Genomic DNA, 20,071 nt, shown 5'->3' with positions numbered 1-20,071 from the left:
CCTTCCGGTCAAGTTTCATGTTTTTATCATAAAATGCAGGATTTTTCTATTTGATCTATTATGTGCACAGGGACGAACGTCAATCCCTTCAACACGCCAAACACGGTAATCACGGCCTCACACTACAAAACAACCTCCAATGGGACAAACACATTAACAACATCACCGCAAATGCAAACAGAACACTAGGTTTCCTAAAACGAAACCTCACAATCAATTCACCACACATTAAAGAACACGCATATAAAGCACTTGTTAGACCCAAACTAGAGTACTGCTCCTCTATCTGGGACCCACACAATACTGGCCAAATACAACAAATAGAAAAAACTCAACGCAGAGCAGCAAGATATGTACACAACAGATATCATAACACTTTTTCAGTCTCAGACATGCTATATATACACACTCCAATGGCCAACACTACAAACACGCCGTCTACAATCACGACTCATCCTCCTATATAAAATCACACACCATCTCTTTGCTATCAACCCAGAACAATACCTAACTCCTGTAGGCACCCGCACTAGACACACACATCTCTTGTTATATACTACATTAGATGTGTGTTGATTTGCTATAAGCTCATCAGAGTTATTCCCCTTACTTATCGTTCCAATTATACAAATGATACTTTGCTATAAATCTAGTTTATTTCTGCGTGAGAATGTTACAATAAATCTATTTTGTTTTCAAAGTAATGTAAATTATTTATTTCTGAGTCAAGGTTTTGTTATATTCTGAATATTTGTTATAATTAGTTTTCCGGATAATTTTGTATCCGTTTCCGTTTTGTATTTGATGATGGAATCTGCGTCAGGAGGGCGCTTGTGAAAAATACAGAGAAGATCGAGAAGGGAGGACTTGAATTGTTGTTATTTTATTAAAGAGACAATTCACTCAGGCAAATTCTTTTACATAACCAATAAGCAATATATAGCATAAATGAATTGTTCTACATTTCTTATGAAACATATAACGTAAAACATTGACAAATTCCACGACATTGTTGAGTATTTTAATTAATATCGTTGAAATATCAAATCGTTGATCAATACGATTAAACAGGTACAATATTAACTCTGTACCCATACCCGAGCCAAAGTCACGCACGTTAAACAAATGAACTACATAACCACTGAGAAGGTGATAAAATGATTTTTAGGCAAGACAATTCACCTAATAAGGTAAACACACTACTGTCAGAGCGATTTGAGCAGTTCTAGCCAAAAGTTGCATTACTTTACGAGCAAGGGACAGGGTTCGGCATACAAGAAGTTCGACCACAGTGTGTAATGGCGGACAGCGAGCAAGTTTGAATATTTCACACACGTGTCACCACCATAGGCGTTTCAGGCATATCACAGTAAAACTGACTGATCTAATTTCCATTAGAACTTGTTTTATCTGATATATATACAAATTTTAATGTTCTCTTAGACTGAATTGTCCCTTTAAGTACTCCTTTTTCCCACACACCATCACACACTGGAATCTCCTCCCTGTGGCAACAGTACAAAACACTACACTGGAGGGCTTCAAGGCAAACATAAACAACGTAGCCCTTGAAGCCCCCACTCACAAATAAACACCTCATTTTTATCATGTTTTTAACCTATCTACTTTTATCTATTCCAGCACCAGAAGAGAGAAAAAAAATGCACTGTATATAACCCCTTCCCCCACTCCACTGAGCCGATCACTCACCTAAAATCGTTAATATTGACGGATGGTGATAAATCAAAGAAGAAGAAGAAGAACAATGATCTAAATTATGGTACATACAGGTTCTTAAATGTGTAAACATTACATCATTATATATATCATCAGAATAAAATATGCACCTGTGTAGCTTATTCCCTCACAACCAACAGCTATGTATAATTCGTTGTTACATTTCACTCTATGCACATGGCTATCTTCTTGCTTCCGAAAATTATAACAGAACACGCGTAGACAAACTAATATAAAAAGTTTGGTATCCAATTTCCAGAAAATTGAAACTTGCAATAAGAAGTATTGAGTGCAATTATTACAGAAACATTTTCATTTATTTTATTAAAAAAGGAAATCCTTCATGAAAATGTTTGTCATTAATATTAGTCATGAAAGGTCAAATACTTATGAGGTATTGCTTAAGCATTTTATAATATTTTATTTACATTTATCCAGTAAGTTCTTCCTTGATAGATGAAGAAGCTCTGATGATGAGACCATTTTTTATGATACACACATTTTGTAATACCATCACATATCGCTCATATATTCATCTATGTACTCAAAATATACATGTAGTCTCGAATTTTGCATTAATTTTGACAAATGTCATGTATTTGCAGATCATGCAAGAACTAAACAAGCATATCTGTTAAATCATACTTCGTTAGGTCACATGATGTGAAGTCTCATGTCATCTAGTCACATGATGTGAAGTCTCATGTGATCTATTCTTATTGACTTTTGTCCTTCATCGTTTGCGTATAACCCCCGTAAACAAACCTGAAACATATTGGATACCACGTGACGTCATTTTAACCAATAGGAGTTTGAGGCGGAATAACGATTTAACTAATGTAAATTGTTTACGTTTTCAATTATATAATATAATATATAATATATATAATATATATATATATAACAAACACTGATTCATCAGTATTTCTTTACTAAAACGGTATAAATTTTAAAATGAAATTAAAAATGACCAGCCACTCATAGCACGTCTCGCATGTCTCGTTTCTTCTTAAAAAGACGAACGATTGTGGAATTGGTCTGCGTTGTTTATATATCTGAGCCGACATTACAGGAAGTCCTAAAGAGCTAAAGACTATCGAATAAAAAGATTAAACATGACATTCAAAATTACGACCAGGCCTAAGTAACGATAAATCCAGCAATACAAGGTGACACTTAGAATGTTGCTATAGGATACGGCAAGATTAAGCGATAATGCTACATCGACCTTATAAATGCCGACTAACTATAAATTAGTGATAAATAGAATAATTTGGTATAATTTATGCTCAAACGATATTGAAATTCTATTCTTGATTACGACAGATTTGGTCAAGAGCAGGTATATTAAATTAAAAAATGTGTGACGAGAAGGCTGGGGTATTCAATCATATCAAAAGCCACCATCAACACGCTTACGAGCAAGAAATTAAGATTAATGTATAACACAACAACTGTTTAAACGGCAGTACAAGTTAAAATGGCAAATTTAGCTTAAACAGATGTAGATGCCGTGGATTTACCACTTGGATTCAATCGGTTCATGTGCTACCCCTTTCTTCAAGCATTACCGGGAGTGTGGTCAGGAGAAGATATCTCCTGTATTACATGAGAATATTACATCAAGGTGACGCGTTACCAATATAAAGAAACCTCGCCCGATGCCTCGCCCGATGTGTTCGCCTACTAATAACTTGATTTATGGTTTATGGGTATAAATCTTATCATTCCCGTAACTCTCAAATTCAATTTTGGAAAGACGGTAGTAAATGAATTGTATAACAGTTATATCACTACATTACTAATGAATTCATACTAAATGAATCAAACACTTCATGGAGTTAGATGTTGTTTTTACTTATATGTAATGCTACCAATAATTGCAATTTACACTTTTTTTTTCATTTATGTTGATAAATTTCAGTGATAGTAATTGTGATAGTCTTTGCAAAACGCTTTTGTCTAAAGCGACACTATTTATTGGTTTAAGTGAAAGGAAGAAAATGCTATTATAGCCTTGATTGATAGTTTTATTGCTTTTTCAATTACGTCTTCAATAATGCACGTTTTCGTGATTAAATATCAAAATAAAAAAAAAATACATGAAAGAAGAACAGCAAAAAATCGATGACATATTAATATGTTCATGAAACATCTACTATGTATTGTTAAAATATTCGTAAAACTATTTGAAGTTCAAACCACTTATGTATAAACGCTGGACATTCTAGCGTTATCATCGCCAGGTATTAACGTGAGAGACGAGCCTGATAGCATTCTGTAGGTCGTGTGGGAGACCGAGCACCACAGGTATGTCAGTCAGTGTGTGGCGGTTCTGTCACATCCCCATCACCTGATACAGCGAATCAAGATTAACTACACACATCGCTCTCGCTTTCCTTAATTAACCTCGCCGTTCTCTTGTTTTACCTGCCGACGAGGGCACATTCGTATGTTAGTATATCCCACTCTATGTGTTTAGGCTAGATGCCTTCGCCTAATAGAACATATCTGAAAGCGGGATCTGCTGTCTGGGATTAAATATTAGCATGCATTATATTGACTAATGAGATAGGTTTAGCTACTTTATTGGACAGCTGAAGTGATTCTGTGAAATAGACACATGTTGTTATCAAGTTTACACTGAATCATACAGAGATTCGGGTCACATCCCCAGGAACGCACAGATACCCATGTTCTTTACTGATACTGTTTTTCATTTTGTTTCACGCCTTGGTGGCAAAATGTCAACATTATTCTTCACAAACAACATCTGTGTAAGTCCAAACATATGTATTTTTTCTGTATATAATTGTTGATTTCCTGATCAACCACATACAGTATTTGGTATCTACTTATGATGATATCGATACAATTAGTTCAGCCACAGACGTTTGACTCTGCAAACATTTTTTGTTATGTAATACTGTGTCAATGTTTATACCTCGGGTGGCCTTATCACACTTCCCAATTAAAAAGTGTGATTATTAACAAACTGTATTTATTGCTGCAATGTCTAGGATGCGAAATTAAGATATTGTCGGGTTTTCATGACAAGTTTTTATATTTAGCGGTGAGTAACGGTAACTTATACGTCGGTGCACGTTGCTTGAATTGGTCCTTTTGTATGTAAGTTTTTGTATATATTTCTTCATTCAGATATTGCTACTTGTTTATACATGGAATTAAAATAGAATTTGAAAGACGGGTATTATCTAAAATCAGAAGGCGCTCTTACGAATTATAACTGGGACTTGATTTCTTGTAGTACAGGGGAGTGAACTCGTATTGATTTTTCTCATAAACCTAAGGACATTAATATAAAAACAGAACCCTTTAAAAATGCTCCACCGCTGACAAATGGTAATTTTTCACTATCAAAAACAGGAGCAGACGATTTAGTATTTTTCTACAGTTACAAAAGTTACTTACTTTACACCATTACCACAACTGAAAAGTTTGAGCTTCTAATTTTACTTCAAGTTCAAAATATGAAAAATAATTAATTGCATCCCGAAAAAATCCCGTTGCACTATATGCTATATGGAACGAAGTTGTGATTGCGCATGCACCAAAAGCAAAATAAATTATTTTGTATTATTTTTTGTGTTCATTAGACATATATACACACGATTAAGCCCAATTATTGTTCAAATGATGAATAGCAGTTATGCTCTGTCGGCGGTGGAGCATCTTTAAGTGACATCGATATATATATGTATAAGATTACAACTGACATTTTAAACAATAAATTTAATTACTAATCTAAGAAGACAATTTACATAGAACTCGGAAATCAGTATCCAAACATACCTGTGAGCGGTTGCTCCCATACGAAAGACAGAAACAACACCCTGAGAATCAGCAATGGCTTTATATTTAGATGTATATTTATAATAAAAATATCGATATCATGCCCGTCATTTTTTTACCGGGTTTTCTTGGTTCAGTAAACTGTGAAATAATGATACAATACATCATTTTATGGTATGGAGTTAGACGCAGTTATCATTGACTTTTCTGGTACAATCTGTAACAATTGTAAAAACATCTATGTTTATTCTTCTTAAAAAAACGTTTGGTCATAGTTTTGATAAGTCAACAATGCATTCTCAAAACATGCTTTATTTCCCAATGGCAATGTGCTTTAAGATTATCACCATGCATCAAGCTCTATACGTATGTATGTGGTTATTGTTGTTTGCCCCATTCATTCCGCTAATGCCGCCTCATTTTTGGTATTTAGTTTAGCATAACCTATATTATTAATCATCAGTGTACACTTTGTTGTAGATAGAAGCTTTTAAGTTTGATGTTTGATCCAAGTAAATGATTTTAAACAATTCCTAGATTATCAATTTGTTTATTGTCAGAAGAGATACCTTCAATCGCCTACATTATCTATGAAGTTTTCTTTTGAAGATTAAACCAGCGGGTCATTCTCTATTCCTCGCTCGTCAGCGTGTTTGTAATATTTGCACTCTTTGAGAGCCATTGAAATAGAATCACCATAGGGATTTTCTGAATATTTTCACACTGTATCAGTTTAATAGCAGTATGCAGTTGAACACCCAGGGTGGGTTATCACAGACAGTTTCGTTTTGGCGGGACATGGGCATTCCTTGATTGTGGAGAGTGGGTATGTTCTGCTAATAATATTATTATTCAGGCAAAGGTCGACCTGTTTAGATTGAAATGGCACATTCTTATATTGTCTTACTTTAATGGATTTCATGCATAAACAAATGTTTAGTGTTCTTTTTGCAAGAAAACGATCCGCTGTGTTTGAATTATGGTGGCAAAAATGTAACATGCTTTTAGCCCCGATATTCTAATGTGTTAAAAATGAATATCTTGCAATATGTAGTTTAATTTTTTTGCCTTCTGTTTATTATGTTTATCACTTAATAGCCCCATAACTTCTCATTTATTTATTAATTTATTAACTTAATATTTATTTTTACAATACTCGATATACAAGTATTCAAATCGAATCGATCACTAGCTCTGATTCATTGAACTGCGCCCTTATCCTACTAGATATATAACATAACTGGATTTGCCCGGGAAGCTAATAGTGAAATGCCAAATTTAGCTAACCAAATATGATTATAGATTTAAGATAAGGTGAAGCCTGCTCACTAGGTAGGCAGATTGATAAGACCAAGTACGTCTTGTCGTTCTAGTAATATCACTTTATACAGTAATATACTTTAGGAGAAAAATTATAAACTAAACTCGGTACTAAAATTTTATAAGAGTAAAAATCATCATTACCTAGATTATCGTATATTTACATTGATAAAAATCTTATCATCAGTTTTGACGCCTTCATAGAAGATATCAGACGGTATCTCCCTAGTATACAGAAACATAATATATTTATTAATCAAATTCAGTAAACTCCCATCATCAACAGGTTTATTTGTAGGTATCATACACGTGAGGATCGAAGACAGACAATTGTATGACATGGCTCGTACGGTACCCAATCGCTTTATACTATACCGGCAGCGCACTCTCCTGTGACATATGCTCAACAATGTAAGTTCAAATGCTAGGGTCAAAACGGTTCAATAAGCTGATATGATCACAATGACAAATCGTCAATTATTTGATAAATTATCATTTGAATACCTGGATTGCAATCGCAAATTTATTGAAATGTTGAAGGCGGACACAACTTTCAAAGTTAATATTATGCATTCGATAATGTCTTTCGATTACTTGTAAATGCTATATTTCTTAACCAAAAATAAGGAATTTTGCACGTTCTTGTTGCAAACATACACCACTGTAACTTACCTGTCATTAATCCTCTAATGTATATCTCGTGTACTCAGCAATTGATAGGCTGATTATTCACTGATTACGCACGGGACTAATTATCATGCATCACAGTTTTGGTGTTTCCATGTTTAACGTGGAAATCTGTTTTCAATTTAATTTTTTTCTTCGTTTTTCGTCAGCAAAATTCAGCACCACCGCAGAAAAAGATGACCTGCAGGGGATTAATCGTATTCTCAATTTGTAAAAAGAGAAAATAATAAAAAAAAACACACAAAAAAAAACCATTATTCACAGAACAAGGACCGCATTGAGTAAACATTCAATGTAAATACCGTCTTAATACATTATAAAATTATCTTCCGTGTCGGTAGGTGTCGATTGTTACGGAATTGCTTTGTGAACAAAGTGTGCGACATTTTGCTGACATGAAATATGATTTTACGCTCAAAATATAATCGATAATTACCCAAAGAAGCAGATACGCCTGTAATATACATATACAGGAGTCACGGAATGGACATTGGAACAGAACTAGTTTGTGATGTGTGACACCTTAACTATGATGGCACTCTTAGCAAGAAGCCATACCTATCCAATGCAAAGTTTCCCTCTCTCTGAGCATAGCTTGCCCAAAGAGCCGAGTGTTTATCAGTGGTGACTGTGAAGTGGCCACGTCTGTATGTCAATAAAGCTGGGGGGATTAACCCAGGTTTGCACTAACACACGTAATTGGTTAACAATGCACAAAGGGTGGGCCATCCTCCTATCACTGTTTATAACAAATATTGACATAGTCTATTTCTCATATATGTTTAGCCTATGAAATAAGAAAACCCACGAACACGTTCACGTATTTTGTGGTGGAATACTTCACACACCATAGGATATTAAGTTTACTTTGAAGGTACGGAGAAGCGATATGTGACATCTTGAGAGGAGGAAAGGACTCTTGATAACCCTTATTCGGAGTTAGATCGAGTGATAAGACTTGACAAACCACGACCTATCTTTACCTCAGATAAATCAGAGATCGAACCTCCAGGTTCAGTAAGCGAGCCATTTTTGCTGTTGACAGCTGCTCTCGAGTAAAGTACAACATTATTTCCGAATCGTAGACGTGTTTGTATGGACAGGATTAATGATGGAGTGGTAAAACAAGTTATGATATTCTGATAAGTTGTACGATATTCGGAAATTTAGTCATCGTCGGTTGGTTCAGATGTGTATTTTTGTTCTACATACATGGCAATAAAGGTTGAACATTGCTTGTATTGAGTTAATATTGAAAGCTGTTAAGGCCATCCGACGTTGCCAATATGATGGAGACAATGACACTAGCCCCCGGGCTTTCCGACGGATTATATGACGTACCCCCGGGGCATGTCCAACCTCACGGATACCACTATACATCACCACTTTGGCATAGCACAAGGGACGATCGGACATGTCAGGTTCCTGTTAATACTACACTGACGGCACGGAAACTCGGACATCAGGACAGACACAAGGACATCGGGTATCCCCGGGAAAAACAGAAATAGAACTTCCGGAAATATCAGGTAATTGTTTCACTATTTATTGTACTGGCTTCCTTGTATCTGCAAATTATAAACGACTAAAGTGATGAAATTTATTAAACGTAGCAATTGAAAGTTCCATAATATATTTTAAATATAAAAATATCTTTATGGATTTCGATGCGTTGGAACTATATTCATAACGCGTTGGAATGTAAATAAACAAGTTTTTAAAAACCTGAAATAAATACCCAATTAAAAAGTACGAATTCGTGTATTTGCTATATGCATAGTTACACCCAAAACAAACAGGAAGTGTTTAAACTAATTCTAGCAATGTTTATCGAAGATGCCATAAGTCTTATATTTCTATAGTAACAATTATAAAATTATTCGCAGCAAAACTGAATCATTTCAAAAATGTTTTATTTTCCTTATGATTCCTTCACAAGAAATGTATTTTGATATGAATACTTGACATACATAGTGGTAAATATAAACAAGTCATCAGCATACATTTCGTTACTGAATATAATCCGAGTATTGTCTGTATTTTTAAAGGGACCATAGTTACCTGTGCAATGTATAATTGCCTCCTAAGTTGTTAAATAATTTTGCAACTTATTTAATTTCTTATATACCACGTTCAAACGTTTTAATATTTTGTTTCCATGTAAATATTATTGCCAATAAAATGATACGTCATATTTGCAGTTTGTTTCATGGTTCATTTATTTATCTAAAATCATTTAATTAAGAAAAACTTTTTTAATTTGATAAAACGAAAACACCTATCACCAGGATGAATCAGTGCAAATATATTTATGTTAACGGCTTTACAGAATTCTATATTCGACTTGATTTTTTAGTTATATCTGCGTGTATTGTACACGTTTTATATGTTTGTGTTCATAAATGCATTTGAATAATGATAATGTATTGCAGGAAATTGATTGTTTTGAAACTGTTATGAATTAATTTAATATTTCTACTACACACAAAAATGTATCATACAAGAAGAAAAGACGTTATTTTGTAAAATTCAATTAAAGCTAGAAGTGCATCGAAACGCTATTTTGTCTTCAGTAATCTAATGAAAAGCATAGGTTTTGATGAATTAAAATGTGAAAATCATTCAAAGGCACGGTCAAACATGCATGATGCCTTTTTTAGGATTTGAAATTTATGCACTGGTCTTGTTTTTATGCTTTATGTATGTTAAAAAAACATAGATAGAAGTCACATTATAATTTCTGATATCAATATAGAAATACTAAATGAAACGGTAGACCACAATCTGACTTCTTGATCTGACCGCGTGTAGCCAATTTTCTATGCTGTTGGCCTAAATATTAAGATTTTTGACAGTAGAGCCATTTCAGCTGCTCTTATTTTAGCTTGTAAATTTAAAACCTAATATGCATTAATACAAAATATGAAATATAATTCTCAAAAATAAATAACGTAGTAAAAGCTGTTTTTGATTCGTGAGTTAAGGAACATATAAATTAAACAACATTAAACAGATAGAAGAAAGCAAGAAGCCATTATGTATTTTCTGGTATTGATGTATATCAACATAGTTGTCATAGCGACGACGATTGAAAGATTGTTAGTGTCAGAACCGGATGGGTTTTACTTGCTTTTGACAGTGAACGGTGTTTCCACATACCTCCATCAAAATCAAAGATATCCTTTTTCATTTTAAAATCTATATATTTATAATGTTACAGAGAAAACCTTATTTATACTTATGTGTATCAGCATAATTCCTATTTCTATAGAAAATATTCAAACACTGATCTGAATTAGTTATATCTCAACGGAATATAAAATAAAAAAATACAACTCTGGAAAACGGACTATCCAATATCAACAATTACAAATCAGGAATGTCGGTAAGATGAATGTGACTATTTTTAGATTCTAAAGATAGATTTGATCATTAGTATTCATCTTCTCTTATCGTATTAAAACTGACTTTTATCACAACGCTGAAAGCTGTATTGATACTGTTATGGTAGGTTATATGTATTATACCAGCAAAAAAAATGTGTCTTCATTAATCTATTGAAAACAAGAAGTGTTGGGAAATTAAGCTTCAGAAATATTTGAATGAACAGACAAACATGTATGATGCCTTGTTTTAGCGATACAACATATTGTTACAACACTGATTTGTGCACTGAACATATCTTGTTTTTTATATCTGTTTTTTTTTTAATATTTTTTACATATGTTTAGATGGAGACTTATCTGCAGAAATATGTGACTAACAAAAACTCTGTAAAATGTTAAATGAAAATTTAGACTTCAACTAGGCGTCATGGTCTGACCGTATGTACGTATTCAACTGCGATTTAAATGTAAATATAATAAGTTTTAAAATCATTTTCAGCTCTTATTTATACTTGTAGAATTAAATCCCATGCATTGTAAGTATATGCAATTCTCAAAATGTTGGAAACGTTTGAAAATAAACAACAAAGTATAGGCTCTTCTTGATTCGTGCGTACAAACATTACGGCACATATATAACTTTAAGATATTTAAGAAAACAAGGAGTATCAACCCCTTAATACCGTTTTATAGGCAATCAGTTGTCGGTAAGGTAATCTGTGGATTGTGATAATGAGCTGTTTACCTATATAACATTTCGTTTCGATAAATTTAACAAATTGTGTTTCCTTTTTTATTTGTGATAAAACGGCTTCCATTTAAATGCTATTACATAAATCATTTATTTCAAAATGGATTTTCTAAATGTGATATTCAAAATATTTTCTGCATTTGTAGCAAAATGCCATATAGAAACATGTTGAAAAATAAAACTTCTATTGATTTCTATAATTGTATAAACAAATTTAAGGAAAGAGCAATTTGGCGGCCATTTAAAAAAAGTGCTTTTCTTCCACTTTGTAAAGTCGTTACAATTCACTTTCGTTACTTCAAAAGTTTCATTTAAATCTCCTGTACGACGACATATTTAGCTTAATCAAATTTCCTTTTCATGGATCACTTTCATGAACATATTTTATAATTTAAGCGTAAAATAACAACATATTGGTTTTTACCTTTTTTCAATTTTAGTGTAGTTAAAGTAATTGAAAGCTTTATCAAGAATGCTGAAAAATAGCAAACTTTGTCAGGGAACAAGAAATCAAGCACAATGACCCGTATTGTTATGCCGTTTTTAGAATCAGCATCCTCCTTTAAAGTGAACTGCAAAAAATTAGAAAAAAGGTTCAATATATTTTCATCTTGAACTTTTAGGGGATAGAGGTTACATATACTGCTATTTTGAACAAAACGAATGTGTTGGCTGTGTGATATTATTATTCTATTAAAGAATACATTGGCAATTATGCGAATTAACTGTATTGGACAATATGTCATTAAATAGCAACTTTTGATTCACAATATCTGAAAATCAAGCACACCACCATATTATCTTTATTCCATTTTCCACTTTGGTAAGTACTCCTATTTCCAAAAATCTACATAAGAATAGCATACCCTTAAATCGAAGGAACATCCAAGCTTTGTTCTCAGTCATGTTTGATCTTTTTATAAAACAAAATACACAGTGTTAAACTTTGTTAAAGTTTTGTACTGTTTTATTAAAACAAAGGAATATTAGTTAGCTATTGTGCTCTTTAATTAAAATCTAGGTTCTCATATAGCACTAGATAGAAAAAAAGGTTTGGTACTTCTGCTCACACTCCAACCAAGGTAGCTTCATTTAAATCAGGCGCATTTTGCACTATAAAATCCTGAAATTCTAATATTTTTACCTATTCATTATCAGAATTGATATTTTGAACCTAAATCTCAATATGAATTACCAAATTCATATCATGATTATCTAGGAATAATTACCTGTCAGAAAACATTTTTACTTTTGAAATTCATAATTAGCCAGCTAATCAGCGGCCGGGTTAAAATTATATCCTGGGCTCAATTTTGTATACACAGGGGCCATTTCGAAGTTCTTTTTTATTTAGTTAGTTGTTCCCTAAAACATATTAGCATCTATTAATCTTATTAAAATCTATTAATAATAGTAACACAAAAGATAAGGATAAAGTTATATAATTTATTCAGCTTTCCCCTTCTTGACATTACAGATAAAAATAAAAACAAAAAAGTCAAATTCTTTCTCATAAAATTTAAAACATATAAAACATTTCTATTTGCAGTAACGCACGGGAAACACAATAGAAATAGTATTCTATGTAATTGTTTACTGTCATTTTTTTCATTTTTCATATCAAATATTGATTTGCGGTACATCTCATGATGATTCATTTATAGATAAGCGATAGAAATAGATTATTAAAATTTATATGTACTAATAAACATTTAATTACAACATAAGTTGCTTTCCACTCTCTGAGTAAAGATATTTATATCATACGATCACTGATATAAACCATATTCCATAAGTTTTGTCCAATATTAATTTTTATAACAGGGATCCTACTCGTTGGGACGAAGCAGTTTAAAATCCTGTTCTTTTATTGAAACACAGATTTCCCCACACATCAATTATACCATATTTTAATATATACTTTGTTTAGTTTTTAATTTTGTTTTGTCATTTATTACCCTTATTATCACTTTTAACTGATGCTCAGGGCAAAAAATAAATTGATACTAAAATATCAAGTAGGTAAAATGTCAAATTTAAATTGTGGCTATATCTGAGACTTTGATCTTATTTTCCGATGAAAAATTTCGATAGAACCGTATTTCTTCATAAATTTTGTAAACAGCTCATATGTTGATGCAACCATATGATTGATGTCTTTTCTCAAAATAATTGGTTTAGTACATAAACCGTTTATACTGTATGAATCATGGTAAACAATGTCTTTATTATCTGCCTAAACCCCGACGTATTGGGGCGACTCTGTTGTTAGATAAATGATAATGCAGTTTTATAATAATTTACCTGTCTTTAACCGTGGTTACTATTTAATATTCTAAAGATATGAAAAACAGTAGATTGATTTAAACATCATCCGCGTGATAAATGAGTAATGTTAATCTATGTACACAAGCAAACATGAAAACCAAAATAGCATTATGTCTACATGTGATGGCATTAGGAAAGATTTGTTAAATGAAAAAAAGTTTTAGGAATTATTTAGCAATGAATTATACAAAAGTCACACACTTGCCATGTTAATATTTTGTACACAATACAACGATTGTAACCCCTCACCCTGGAGAGGTGCAGTAAAGAGAAGGGTCTTATCTGTTGTGCTAAAATATAAAATGTCATTGTTCCTAACTGTGCGAGAATTTTAACATTCTATCTTTCTTCATTGAAAACCATATTTGTGATTACTTCAGCTGTGAAAATCCCTCAAATGCATAAGTATACGTGAATGATAATGTATTCCATTTGCAAAACACCTTTGCTTTGTGTATAAAAATGAAAACGTTTCTGAGGAAACCACTTAATAATTACTATATGTAAAATAACCATACGTTTTTTCATGATATGGTAGATAACAGCTAAACTTCTTAGTGTAACCATGAGTTATTGTTTCTGTATGACGTCACAATGGATTTCTAGCCAATGAAAATCACCCTAGGTCATATTACACTAGTGACATACGCAAAAATATTACACGGGCGAAATCACTAGATATCAGGCAAATCATGTGATAAAAAACAATTTTTGATTCGTGAGTATGAACACTACGGCAGATGTAACTTAAACTCTTTATAACATTTTCTCTAATATACCTTATTTTCTTTCAATATGCTGGCATTAGTTGTAAAGGTACATTTTGTATTCCAATACAAACGTCTGTTCTATGTTAATTACATCGCTGTATCAGGGATTTAAAACTGACACCATTAACCGGTCCGAGCTACAATAAGGTATAAGTTATTACAATGCATGTTATCTATTTATCTAATCACCTCCTCCGGTCTGTTCATTTAGTTCCCTTAAGTCAAACAACTTGGCAGGCTTCTGTGCGTTAACAATGGCCGCGTTATGTAAACCAGGTGAGATTGGCGATATCCGAGGTTTAATAATACACAGATAGTTTGTCCGCGAACCATCATTATGTATGATATGAGGAGGAAAGCCGTTAATTTGAAGATTATCAGCCGAGTAAAGGAAATATTTGGGGAGGCATCCGATAACAAGATACCGGTTCTCGTTCTCGTGTTGAGTAGGATGGGGTATGACGTCAGAATGAAAACATTTATCTGCTTGAATCCAAAATTATTTCAAAAAGTTCAAATACATCCAAAATTATATTTGACAGCACTCTCTAGGTAATTCTTTATAAATATGTATCATTTCAGGAATGAAATATGAGTCTTTGCTATAAAAAGTAGGAACATATTAATAATGCGTCGTTACTGTTCCTTTTAAAACTCTCTTTAATTTACTTAATAGTGATTTGTTGAAACTACACCAAATAATTCAAAAGATAAAAAAGACTGAAAGCAAATTCAAGCAGAAATTCAAAAATTCAGTGTACCCGATAAAATGGCATTATTGATTTCTAAAAGATGACTAAAATGTTACGGTATATAAGAATAATTCAAAAGGTGAATTGAAAACTTGACATACTAATTGATCGCTTTGGTCACGTATGATCTAAAAAATAAAATCAAAAGTCGATGTCCTCTACAATATGGATACAACAAAGTAGGTGTTACCAAGGCGACGAGTTACCTTTTAGATTGCAACCTTTATACATTCCCTAGCAACGAGCTATTGCTTTGGCAGTTCGGCACATTATGGTTTTCCAATTGACTCATTTGTTTGACTTGCGATCAATTGTATTATGAATATAAAATGCGGATATCGAACGTTACACTAACCGAGTAATGACAGGCATAAGCCTGAAACACAATCTCTGATATCAGCAAAATTTGACACGCAAAATAAATTCAAGGGACTAGCGCCGTGGACTTATTTTATATTACCGAAGATTAGACAGATGACTTCATCGATAGTTTTATCAAGGCACATTATCGATCATCATAGCACAATCTCGGCGAAAACAATCCTTAATTGTATAATAGGCGTTACAACTGTAAACTGAAAATTAAGTTCTGCATAATAGTTATATTACAATCATATCTTAAAGGGAGAAAATGTGATAATTTCGAAGAATAAGGAATAGGGTCTTAATTTCTAAATTGCTTAATAACATAGTTGGAATAATGTTCTCTAGAAGCAAACACGGTAAATCTTTAAGAACCGTTGTGATGTTGTCTAATAACGCATGTTTTATTCTCACCAGCAATAAGTCAATATACATTTCCTCTTGATGATCCAAATAGTAATATTAGAAACCATATTAAAAAGGTCCGCCGAAATATGTGGTTCTCGATGTCGTTGAAAGAGTTACAACATTGGCAAATCTAATTAATAGACTATCTTGGTATGATATACTGTACGTTTGTTTAAATGTCTGTTCTCGTTTTTTATAGTTCAAGTAAGTCTTTATTTTTATTTGAGATATTGGTGTAATGTATGTGGCTCGATACATTTTATCAAATCGCGTGTGTTAATTTTGTGTATGTATCTAGTGGATTTACAGCTAACTGACGATTAACACATCAAACTTTATACTAATATATAACTTCAGAAAAGAGGTCCATGATACAATATGTTGACTTTGAATATCATTTTACTATTCCGTTGTGAATCTTTGGAACGACTTTGCATTGCAGACTGGATAGATGATTCACGAGACGGTAAAGACTTTGAGAAACCTTCAAGTGAGCAGACTTCCCAGAAACAGTCCCAAGTAGCGTCAACATTGAAATGGTAGGTTATTGGTGTTTAGATAATGTCTTGTACCTTTTTATTTTGTCAATAGCATTAGAATAATTAACTCATTTCATTTTTTGAATAATAAGTATATTTACTAAATATTTATATAGGCTGGTCGAGAAATATTTATTTAGGCTGGTCGAGAACCCTCCTGCCTAAGAAATGTATATGTACATCTGTGATACACTGTATGTCATTCAGTTCAAGTTATAGAGAAACATTTAGGTCAACTGTGTGTTATGTTTACGTGAAAACTATGGATGCCATCAGGATATAGGTGACTTGTTTTTATTTATTTTTTAATTTTATCTTTATTTATTTAAGACGCTCACACGCAGACAGAGCATACATTTTGCTCTTGGTACATACATAATCAGTCCTTAATTCCATATAGGGCATGGCGTCATGGAATTTTAACAACCTGTATAGGCTTAGCCTGTTGTTTGATCCCTTTTCATATTTTGTATGAAATAAAATTTGTTGAATTGACCAATTTGACATTTTGAAAAGGTGAATTTCTAACGCTTTGTAAAGAGGTGTTTCACCCTTTTTTTACTTCAATGTTTTTACTTAACTTGCCGGCGCGACAACATATTTATTTTGTATCAGTTAATTTTTTTTCAACTTTTTTGGTTCATTCAAATGAAAATGATAAGCATTTCAGTATGGAATCATAACCTTTTGGTTTTATTTTTTACAATTTAGTGATGATAAAATTATTTGGTTTTTTAGCTAGAAATGTTGACAAATGACAAATTTTGTAACAGGATAAAAAGGTTGGAATAAGTTAGTCATCAGAACTTTTTCTGTAAAGCGTTGAATCTGTCAAAATTAAAAAAACGAGGTATTTTCATCTTTAAAATTCAGGGAGTAGGGGTAACATATATACAGCTGTTCTGAGCAAAAATAATGTGTTGACTGGGTGATATTATTTTCTTAAAGAAATCACAGGTTTTATCAATTCTACAAAAAATCATACTTATCAGGCAGTTAATTTGCGAAATATTGCCTAAGTTTATCGTGTGTAAGATAAAAAATGAAATTTCGGTAAAACCACAATTCTTTGATTCATAATAGCTCAAATTCAGTCTCACGACCATATTATTTTGATTTTATCTTAAATTCGGTATTAATTATCATTTCCAAAAATCTATATTAGAAAAAAAGAGTCATCAGACAATTTTGACTTTGTACCAGAGCAGATCCTTGAACAAAATTCGATTTTTTGTTTTTTTGTTTTATGCGCTTTTATTTCTATTTTTTATTTTTTTTATATATACATACCTAAGTATTTTAAGCATAAATTAATTAACCTACGAGATATCTCCCTTGCGTTATTTCCAATATTGCAAATACATGATTAATGAATCGTAAGCAATTCTCCAAGCATTTGGATTAAAAAATATACTGCAAGATAAACAACAAAGAGTGATCGCTCAACATCTTGGAAGAATACTCGGTAAACTTTGATAAAGCTTTATTTGCTTGGATTATATCGAAACATCAAAAAGAAGGATTAACAAAATTAATGATTTGATACATTTATACAACTATTTTGATTATTTATAAAACGAAACAAAATACGATTGTTAACTTTATAAAACATACAAGAATAAATAGTGTTCAGTCTTAAAGGTCAAGTCGACAGTAGGTGTTACAGTTTGATTAATAACCATCTATACACAATCATTGATACGCTCACGCAAATGTTACCGAAATTTACATAAAATTTATCACTTCCGTCGTATGTTATGGAGATATTGGCTTACTGATTCCTGATAAATTCTTGCATAGAAAAAAACATTGAAGTGCTCACCGATGATATATATAAAGATGTACCTTGTACTTGTCATAGAATGAAATTTTTGACAATTTACGCTTTAGAAATATTAAAATTCTGAAATCATCATAATAATCTAATTAAATATAAACTATTGTTTGCACAAAGATCTGAAGAGAATGAATAAAATAATTAAATACGACAAAATTGTGTAACGCTTTCATTAGGGAGATAGCTATTAAAATATTTTTTATATACAAAGATGCATTAGAAAAGCAGCAGTTTAATATGTATTAATATTCTAATGAAATTCAAGTATATCGTAATTAATAACGAAATACTAACACAAACATTATCTAATTATATAAAAGATATTACATGTACAATATATTTTGCATGATAACATTGTGACTGGTGTACAGAACCGGTGCGGTACAAACATGAACATTTTGCATGATATCGTGTTATTTGTTAAATATATAAAAACTTCAGTTTTCTTATAATCCATTTAGTGGTACACTATTTCCCTTTTATCCGTTACATACTGTTAGAAATATTATTTTTTTAAAGAACTTTCGATCAGTTAACACAAGAATTTTTCTTGGATCTTTCAAAACATAACATAAACAAAAATTCAAAATAACAATGGAATTTTATTCGCACGCTGAATAAGTAATATAGTGACAGATGGAGAGAGGTATTTACACGTAGAGTTTGTCACATTTCATCCCCTTTTCAGATATTGCGTGGCCTCTTCCAATTTCAAGAGGCAAATCTGTCACTTGCCCAAGATTTCATAATCCGTCTTACAGTTGAAACGTGCGTCACATTGACCGTTGATAGCGGTTCGTGTGAGCAATTTGTATACCCAGATCACTTTGTCATATGCATATTTAATTATGCAGGTGTTTCCTGACAAATCGAATACTCTGATTACAAACGTTATTTGACACCAGATCTAATTGAATACTTGTAATTGATTCATCAAAAGGAAAACTGTCTTTTAATTGCATTCTTTTAGCAATCAGGAAAGTTAAATTTAATATATTGATAAGATACTATTTTTACTGATAAATTACAATATTCAAATTCAAAATTGTTTAGGGCATATTTTCTACTCAAAATTAGGAATATATGCCTAAAATCCTGTCAACAGATGTTGTGCGTTGACAGTGTGTTGGTATAGGTTTACCCAGATTGATAAAACATATGACATATTTGTATATGATGGTTTTAACCAAATATATCCAAACATTCGTTTTAATTTACACCATTCCATAGTTTGGGGTTTTAATATCATTATATATACCAGTAACATATTTATCTGGAATACTCTGCATTTTATTTCATAATATTAAAGTGAACAGTCGGTCAAGGATGGCTAAAGTCGGTAAAAATGGTGTGAATGTATCTAGTATAATTTCTTATGAA

At 32.1% G+C, this 20,071-nt stretch overlaps 1 protein-coding gene across 1 annotated transcript in view; it reads left to right on the top strand.

The window, feature by feature from the left end:
* The first annotated feature begins 8,343 nt into the window (after nucleotides 1-8,343).
* The window catches only part of LOC138329489 (DNA-binding protein RFX6-like), a 29,088-nt gene continuing 17,360 nt past the window's right edge, over nucleotides 8,344-20,071 (top strand). Inside the window, 3 exon segments of the mRNA XM_069276514.1 lie at nucleotides 8,344-9,000; nucleotides 9,003-9,086; nucleotides 16,758-16,854. Of these exon segments, the coding sequence (XP_069132615.1) occupies nucleotides 8,844-9,000; nucleotides 9,003-9,086; nucleotides 16,758-16,854 (338 nt within the window). The 5' untranslated portion in view covers nucleotides 8,344-8,843.

Source organism: Argopecten irradians, chromosome 8 (genome assembly GCF_041381155.1).
Source record: "Argopecten irradians isolate NY chromosome 8, Ai_NY, whole genome shotgun sequence".
NCBI lineage: Eukaryota > Metazoa > Mollusca > Bivalvia > Pectinida > Pectinidae > Argopecten > Argopecten irradians.
Note: the sequence above shows the minus strand (reverse complement) of the source record. Positions and strands in the feature narration are given on the sequence as shown.